Source organism: Hibiscus syriacus, unplaced genomic scaffold (genome assembly GCF_006381635.1).
Source record: "Hibiscus syriacus cultivar Baekdansim isolate YM2019G1 unplaced genomic scaffold, ASM638163v2 tig00110429_pilon, whole genome shotgun sequence".
NCBI lineage: Eukaryota > Viridiplantae > Streptophyta > Magnoliopsida > Malvales > Malvaceae > Hibiscus > Hibiscus syriacus.
The window spans coordinates 12421480-12430856 of NW_024062733.1; the positions used below are offsets into that span (position 1 = coordinate 12421480).

Sequence of the window (9377 nt, forward strand, 5' to 3'; positions counted from 1 at the left end):
ACCAATTCCTATGTATCGCATTCTGTTTCTAAGGGTCTAAATATTCCTGTTGAGAATACTGAGTATTCGGTGATAGTTCAAAGTCCCTTAGGAAAGTCCATTGTGTTGGATCGTATTTATAGAGAGTGCCCTATTGAGATCAATGGAGAGATTTTTCTGGCTGACCTGAAGGAGTTACCTTTGGAAGAGTTTGATTTGATTCTCGACGTAGATTGGTTGGACAAACATCAAGTAAATATTGATTTTGAGACTAAGAGAGCTGTTCTGAAGACCCCGGATAATCGAAAGATTGTAATGATTGGGGAACGCTGTGGATTTCTGACGAATGTTGTATCTGCTTTGGTAGCTGAGAAGATGATCAGGAAAGGTTCCGAGGCGTTTCTTGCTTATATATTGGATACTAGGAGTTCTCAGTCTGATATTGAAGGTATCTGAATTGTCAAGGAATTTTTCGATGTTTTTCTCGAGGAGTTGCCTGGATTACCTCCGGATAGAGAAGTTGAGTTTGAGATTGAAATCTATTCAGGTTCCACTCCGGTTTCAATGGCTCCTTATCGTATGGCCCCAAAGGAGCTCAAGGAACTGAAAGTTCAACTCCAGGAGCTGTTGGATAGGGGATTTATCCGACCCAGTGTATCACCGTGGGGAGCCCCAGTTCTATTTGTCAAGAAGAAAGATGGGACATTGAGACTTCGTATCGATTATAGGAAACTGAACAAGCTCACGGTTAAAAACAAATATCCTTTTCCCAGAATTGATGATCTATTTGACCAATTTCGAGGGGCTTCTATCTTTTCAAAAATAGACTTAAGGTCTGTATATTATCAACTCAAAGTGAAAGACTCGGATATTCCGAAGACTGCTTTCTGTACCCGGTATGGGTATTATGAGTTTTTAGTGATGTCATTCGGGTTAACAAATTCCCCTGCTGCTTTTATGGATCTGATGCATAGGGTGTTTCGACCTTATTTAGACCAGTTTGTGGTTGTGTTCATTGATGACATGCTGGTGTATTCTAGAAGTGAAGAAGAACATGAGGAGCATTTAAAGATTGTTCTACAGACTTTAAGGGAGAATAAGCTATACGCTAAGTTGAGCAACTGTGAGTTCTGGCTCAGCGAAGTGACTTTTCTTGGACATATCGTTTCTGCTGATGGTATTCGGGTGGATCCAAGCAAAGTGGAGGCTATTCTGAACTGGAAGCAACCCAGGAACGTTTCTGAGATTCGTAGTTTCTTGGGCTTAGCTGGTTACTACCGTCGTTTCGTTGAGGGGTTCTCCCTTATTGCAGCTCCTCTGACGAAACTATTGAGGAAAGATGTTCCATTTGTCTGGTCTGAGGACCAACAAGCTAGCTTTGAGAAACTGAAGACTGTTATAACTCAAGCCCCAGTACTGATTCAGCCTGAATCTGGGAAAGATTTTTCTGTCTACAGTGATGCTTCTCACTGTGGATTAGGTTGTGTTTTGATGCAAGATAGAAAGGTTGTCGCTTATGCTTCGCGTCAATTAAAGCCGCATGAGCGTAACTATCCTAATCACGATCTGGAGTTAGCTGTTGTGGTCTTTGCTTTAAAGATATGGAGACACTACCTCTACGGAGAAAAGTGTTATATCTATACTGATCATAAGAGTCCGAAGTATCTGCTTACTCAGAAAGAATTGAATTTGAGACAACGCCGCTGGTTGGAGCTTCTAAAAGACTATGATTTAGAGATATAATATCATCCAGGGAAGGCTAATGTAGTGGCAGACGTCTTGAGCCATAAGGCGATAACAGATCTCAGAGCCTTATTCGCCAACTTGAGTTTATTTGATGATAATAGTCTGTTAGCAGAGTTGCAGGTTAAGCCTACTTTGGCCGAGGAGATTAAGACCAAACAACTTCTGGATAGCTCATTGCTTTCCATTATTGAGCAAGTTAAACAAGGATCGAGTTCAGAGTATACTATGGATCAGGATGGTACTTTGTGTTTTCACGGTCGTTACTGCGTACCTAAAGATGATGATTTGAGGCGAGTTATTCTTCAGGAGGCTCATAGTAGTCCTTATGCTATGCATCCTAGCGGGGACAAAATGTACAATAATCTCAAAGAGTGCTACTTTTGGACTGGTATGAAAAAGAATATTTCAGATTTCGTGGCGAGGTGTTTTACTTGTCAGCAGGTTAAGGCAGAACACCAACATCCATCTGGATTGTTGCAGTCAATTAAGATTCCTGAGTGGAAATGGGAGCGTATTACAATGGACTTCGTTACTGATCTTCCTCTGACTCCTTCCAAAAAGGATTCTATTTGGGTGATTGTTGATAGACTCACCAAGTCAGCGCACTTTATTCCTATTCGGGTTAATTATTCTCTGGACAAATTGGCTAAGTTGTACATTTCTGAGATCGTTAGATTTCATGGTGCTCCGTTGTCTATCATATCTGATCGAGATCCGAGATTCACTTCCAGGTTCTGGAAAGCTTTGCACGAGGCTTTGGGTACTCGTTTGAATTTTAGTACATCTTTTCATCCACAGACTGATGGACAGTCTGAGCGAGTTATTCAGGTGCTGGAGGATATGTTAGGGGGTTATGTGATTGATTTATGTGGTAGTTGGGAAGATTTCTTGCCATTAGCTGAGTTTGCTTACAATAATAGTTACCAGGCAAGTATTCGCATGGCACCGTACGAGGCTCTGTATGGACGTAAATGTCGTACTCCTATATGTTGGACAGAGTTGCATGATAGAAAAATTTTGGGTCCAGACTTGGTTCAAGAGACTGAAGATACTGTCAGATTGATCCGTGATCGCATGAAAGAGGCATTTGATAGGCAGAAATCATACGCAGATAAGCAGCGTAAGGATATCGAGTTTGAGGTTGGAGATCAGGTTTTTCTCAAAGTATCTTCATGGAAGAAAGTATTGAGATTTGGACGTAAGGGTAAACTGAGTCCGCGATTTATTGGGCCGTATCGTATTTTGAAGAAAGTTGGACCTGTTGCTTATCAGCTCGAGTTGCCTCCCCAGTTCAGTCGTATTCATGATGTTTTTCATGTGTCTATGTTGAGGCGATACCGTCCAGATCCAGATCATATCATTCAAGTTGATGAGGTAGAGCTGAGGCCTGATTTGTCATATGAGGAGGAGCCTGTTCAGGTTTTAAAGAGAGATGAACGAGTTCTTCGGAATAGACGAATTCCAATGGTCAAAATTCAGTGGAGTAATCGTAGTCCCTCAGAAGCTACTTGGGAGACATTAGAGTCAATGGAGGCTCAATTTCCTCATCTATTTGCATAAGGTAAATTTCGAGGACGAAATTTCTTATAGAGGGGGAGAATTGTAACAACCCGGAAATTTGAAAAAAAAATATATTTGTATTTTTAGGATTTAATTAAGTAATTTGGTGAAATTAGGGGACTAAATTGAAAGATTTTAAAAATTCGTAGCTTGTTTTAGAGTTAAAAGAAATTCAGGGACCAAACCATGAATTTACCCTAAAATGTTAAGTATGTGGTATTATATGCGTGAATTGGTTTCTGAAAATTAGAAACCAATTCATCCCAAATTCCCTTCCCAGAGCCCATTTTCCAACCACGATCCCGACGCCGTCCGAATTCCGATCATCGTTTTGAAACCACCATCGTGTTCGTTATCGAGTGAGGAACAATTCCCTTAAATTAATTGAAGTGAAACGCTGCCAAACGCCGGGAATTTCCAGTCAAAGCCTCGACGTTTTTTTAGCTCAATCGCCGAGAAAATCTTAAATTCATAGCCGATCGTTGCTCCGTTTATGACACATCCGGCACCATCGTGTTCCTTGTGTCGTTCCGAGTCCACTGGTGTCCTCTTTTTTCTCCGGCGACGGCGGCACTTGTGGTGTTAAAGCGGTCAAAGTTTCCGATTTGATGAAACCGAGCTCTCCGCCGTTCAAAAATTTGAACCGATCTTTGTAAGTATCTCGAAATCACTCAAAATAATTTTTAGAAATTTTTCCGTGAATTTTACGCAGCCAGGAGAGCCCCCACGCGCTGCCACTAGGCGTAGGGAAGGCTAAAATGAGCGGTTTAACCGGTTTTTCAATGGGTTTGACTGGTTTGACCTGTTCCGACCCGACCCGTTGACCGTTTACCGTTGACCGGGTGACATTTTGGGAATTAATTCGAAATGGGTGCTATTTTGGGAATTTAAATTAAAAATGGTGATAGTTTTGGAATTTAATTCAAAAGTGCTATTTTGGGAATTTAATTCAAAAAAGTGCTATTTTGGGAATTAATTCAAAAAGAGTGCTATTTTGGTAATTATTTAAAAAGTGTTATTTTTGTAAAATGGTTGACAGTTTGTTGACCTCCTTTGACCAAACTTTGACCGGCTTTGACCGACCATTAAACAACCGTTAATCTTTTCCGAGAATACTTATCCTGACATTTTTCGACGTCCCGAATCCGTTTTTGAGGTAGGTTTCACAAAATTCATACCCAAAAGTCTTCGAATCATCAGTCAAACCCGTTGACTTTGATTTTGACCAAGAATTCAGAATTTCGGAAGGTCATACTTTATGTTTTTCGACGTCCTGAATCTGATTCTGAAGTCCGTTTTGTCAAATTTTGACCCGAAATCTCCGAATCAAGCATGTGAACCCAAAAAGGCTTAGTATTTTAGTATTTTGATTATTTATTTGAGAATTGGTTAAGGAATTTATTCAGTAAAAAATTTTATGAAGGTATCCGTGTTTCACCTGAACGAGGATCAGTTAGGTCTGGAGTTGTTCGTTCGTCAGATCAGCTTGAATCGCGTACTACAAGAATTACCCGTAGGTTTCCGTAGATTATTTAAATAAAGATTATTTATATTAGGATTCTAATATGAATTTTTCCAATTCGTAGGATCTAGCGCTGCAACAGAGCGTGATCGACAAACCCAGTGATAGGCTTCCCTATCTGATTTCTCATACTGTTACAGGTGTGTTTCCTGATAGTGTTATATTACTGTTTTAAAGTATATAAATATCTGAATACTGTGTATCTGATTTTTGATTTACTGTATATTTCTGATATGATTTCTGGTTACGGTATTTTATACCGTTTTCTGAATACTGATTACCCAACATCTGAATTACTATACATTACTGATTTGATTTTTGATTTATGTATTTATGTTTATGGTTTTCAAGCTTGAAACATTCTTATGTTTTTAAAGAATTATTCATTGTTTTACGCGCATACATTCATGTTCATTATTATCATTGGGGGGAATATTATTGGAGGGAGATTATCTGCAGGCTCCTCGGCTGTGTGCTCAGGGCCTTACTGGTTGTGCGGGGTGTATGGTTCTGGGGAACCTACACAAACAGATTATGAAATGATGGGGGTAGTGTTCATGTTTTCAAAACATATTGCATAAACAAATTTTATTAAAATATTTTGTTAATATGTTTTTATACATTGTATGGAGCACACTGAGCTTTTTAGCTCATTCTATAGTTTTTACCCTTTTTCAGATAACAGCAGACCGTAAGTTAGCAGATTTGGCATCCGGGGAGATCAACTACTTATTTTGTACGAACATATATCTCTACATGTTTTCAGTTGTATCTGGTGACATGTATTTGCTATCGTTTTGGATATATTCGTATTATTAATATTTTGGTTTGTATTAATATAATGTATTGTAAGAAAAAAAATCTCTGAATGGGATATGTGACCACTTAGGTTTGGGTTTAACTTACAGACCGGGTCTGGGGGTTACAAGATCTTTGACGACCTTGGAAGATTCTATGATTTCTTTCCTCCCACAATGTGTAAATATAGGTTGTCCAAGAAATCTTCAGAATTGTGATGAGTAAGGATTTCCCTTTCCAAGTTAAAGAAGCCCGATTAACCATTTCTTCCCAAGTTGAGGAAGTATTCTTCAAGCCATTAAGCGATAGGACGGAGCTCCAAAGTCGAACAGCAAGAGTGCATTGGCAGAAAATATGGTTTCTTGTTTCTTGATCGTCTTTGCAGTTAACACAGGTCCCTTCTGTTGAAATTCCCATTTTGAGTAGCCGATCTCTAGTTGGTAATCTGTTTAACAAAGACATCCAAGCAATCAAACTGAATTTAGGAAAGTGCATTGGAAACCAAATTAGATTCTGCCAAGGAACTTTCTCCCTTTTGATTCGGATTGATTCCCAAATATCTCTTAACCTAAGAGAACTTGATAAGGAGAAGATGATGAGTCAGTAGGACACAATTTAAGAAGTCTATTAATACTCCAGCTCACATTAGAACCTGCAACAAAATTCCAAAAATCTGGATCTTTGAAAACATAAGTTTTTAACCAAGCAACCCAAAGCGAGCCATGACCCGCTAAGATTTTCCTAATAAGATCAATAGAACATGCTTTGTTCCAGATTTTAGTGTTCTTTAGGCCAATGCCACCTTCAACTTTAGAGAAGCAGATAAAATCCCAGCTTACTCGAGCACCTTTGGCAGGCTTATCGTCACCTTTCCAGAAAAATCTGGAGCAGAGTTGGTCCACTTTGGCAAGAATAGAATTAGGAAGGATAAGCTGTCTATACCAATAGTTCAAGACGCTGAAAAGGACAGAGCGGATTAATTCTAGTCTTCCAGCGTAGCTCAGATTTCTAGCAGACCAATGGTGAAGCCTCTGTTTAATTTTTTCAATAAGCACGACACAATCCTTCTCAGTAAGTTTACGAGTAACAAGATGAATAAGTATCTCACAGGTAAGCTGCCTTTTTTGAAACCAGAAATCTATTGAAATAAATCCATTGATCTTAGAGAACAACCAGCAGAAAATATTTCACATTTGGAGGCATTTAGATGGAGCCCAGAGATTTCATAAAAAAGATCTAAGAACACTTAAGACACCCATAATAGAGTCAGCATTACCCTTACAAAAGATCAATGAAGTATTATAACAAGAAGCATCACCAGAATTACATATGTTCCCCAATTTCGCAATCAATTCCCTCATCATTACATTCTCCCCGGAAACAGGGACATTGGAAGCTGCCGGAGAAGACACCATGGAACTCAATGCTGGCTCAAAGGGATCGCTCTGATCCACTTGATTGTCCCAATTCTTATTGAGAAAATGATTCCCCACTTTGTCGGTTGCACAATTCAGCACCTCTGTGTTCCATGTTGGTTGTCTTGTTATGCTGTCCTGTTCAGCACCTCAGCCATAAAAGCCTTGTCTTTTCCATGATAAAAATCACAAAATATGTAAAGATTCTTGAACAACCAAAATCAATAATCACAGTGGAAACCAAGACTCAACAAACTGAACCCAGATTAATGCTAATGGATTCATATATAATTTTATATTTTATATTTATTTTAGTATTTTATTATTAAAAGAATAATGATATTGTTGACGTGTCATGTGAAAAGAGCGATATAATGATGATTGACGATGGTGGAAGCAGCGATGAACAGAAGTTAGGTCAAAATCAAGATTGAACCAGAAATAAAATCAGACATTTTAATGTATTTTCATCAATCGTTCACCCCATAGGTAAGCAATGTTTATGAAAAGAAACCATATTCCAGATAGATAAAACATTTTACAACAAATCAACAGGTATATGGGACCAATGTTTTCGTTAAATTAAACGTTTTATCACATTTAGACAGCTTTTAAACTATGTTAAGCAATTCTTCATTGCTTCCAAATTCGACCATGTCTCCCTCATTGAGATGAATCCAAGCTTCTATTCCATCACCATTTGCAGTATCCATGAAAACAACCAGATTCCTGGTGCCCAGATTTGCAGAACTTACCCATACTGGTTCCCCCCAACCAAAATCAGCTTCGTACAGTGGAAACCTGCATAAACTAGTGAAGATAAAAGGGATAGTCTTTCCCTTAAAGGAACCACTTTCACCAACCCGAAGCTTCCTCACGTAATCTTTGTCGATTTTTCTGATGGATTCTCTCATTTGGCTGACCAGATTATATGATCCACCGTCATTTTCTTTTTCCATGGAAGGAACTGTTCTTGCAAGGTGAAAAATGTTCCCAAAAGACTGAGCTGAAAGCGGCGGCTCAAATCTTGTGCGTAAATTAACGGTATGAAGAATCACATAGAACTCATCCTGGGCTGGTTTCTCTTTAGTGGAAGCGACGAAACGAGTCCATATGAAAGATGATAAGGCCTCGATACGTGAAGGGTGGATTCCATTTTCAGCTGCATATTTTGCTCTGATTTCCTCTATTTTAGACGAAGTAAATACCACCCTCTTCGTGTCTACGTTCTTTTCACTTGTCGGCGCCAACCACGGTTCAGGCGGCGACGAGTTCCGTGCCGGAAAAAGCTTATCCGATACAAACTCGGGTTTAACTACGTTCTTATCGTCCCCACGAGAAATCGCTGCCCATGTATTCAAAAACGTGAAATACGATGACGCGTCGCCGATCTTGTGAGAAACACACAAACCGATCCCGATTCCACCGCAATCGAAAGCGTTGAACTGGATTCCCATCGGCAATTCCGCAGCATCATCGAGAGGGAAAGGGAACAACTTGTTGAGTTCTTCGGGAACGGGATCGTGTAAGAAATCCGATAGTCGGCACCTGACTTTGGCTCCTTTAAAGGGAACTCCTTCATCGTTGCAGTCGACGAAGGAGTTGTTTCTGATGCGTCCCGCTAGGGGATGGAAGTGGGTTAGAGCTTGGGATACGGACAGTTTGAAGTGGTGGAGATCGGGGATGCTGATGTTGTTGGTTTGGACATTAGGTTTGGTCGGGTAGAACAAGACCAGATGGTTGTAAACAGGAGCCACTTCTTGATCGATCGAGGAGAGTTGGTGATGACCAAGTTCATGAGGGGTTGGGGAAGATGGCTTAATCATTTCTTTGAATACAACTTCAACTTCCAGCTTCATCTTTTAGGTTATTTCTAATCACGAAGGACGGGATATATATATATATATATATATAGATAGAGAGAGAGGAAAACGGTATACATCACTTATGTAAATTTTTAATTTATATAAATTTATTAATTTTAGTGTAACATGTTTCGGTTAAAACTTAAGGCTCATGAGTTTAGGTTTGAGTGGTTAGAATTTAGAGTTTATGTTTAAATCTAGAATTGTATGTGTAGCTCAGTTGGTAGACCACAAGGCTCTTAATTTGTGGTCATGGGATTGAGTCCCACTGAAGGCAATTCATAACGGAAGTCTTATACGGAAGTTGCTCTCAATCTGGCGTTAGGGCAGCCTACTATCCTACCTCCCCTTTACCCCCATTATATATGGGAATAGGCTAGTCAGCTAATTTTGTTATATTTTTATTTAAATTATAACTAATAATTAAGTTAGATTTTATTGTAATTTTAGTAGTTAAAGATTATTTGGAAGTTAGGTTTATTTAATAAAATA

General features: G+C 39.2%; 1 protein-coding gene across 1 annotated transcript; it reads right to left on the minus strand.

Moving 5' to 3' along the window:
* Window positions 1–7594: 7594 nt before the first annotated feature.
* On the minus strand, window positions 7595–8887 carry LOC120124893 (stemmadenine O-acetyltransferase-like). Its single transcript, XM_039143455.1, has one exon. It carries the CDS (start codon window positions 8877–8879, stop codon window positions 7632–7634), a length of 1248 nt encoding a protein of 415 aa, XP_038999386.1. The 5' UTR covers window positions 8880–8887; the 3' UTR covers window positions 7595–7631.
* Window positions 8888–9377: the final 490 nt, after the last annotated feature.

Excerpts from the sequence above, each read along its gene's own strand:
- LOC120124893 (XM_039143455.1), bottom strand. The coding sequence starts at position 8,879 with ATGAAGCTGGAAGTTGAAGTTGTATTCAAAGAAATGATTAAGCCATCT.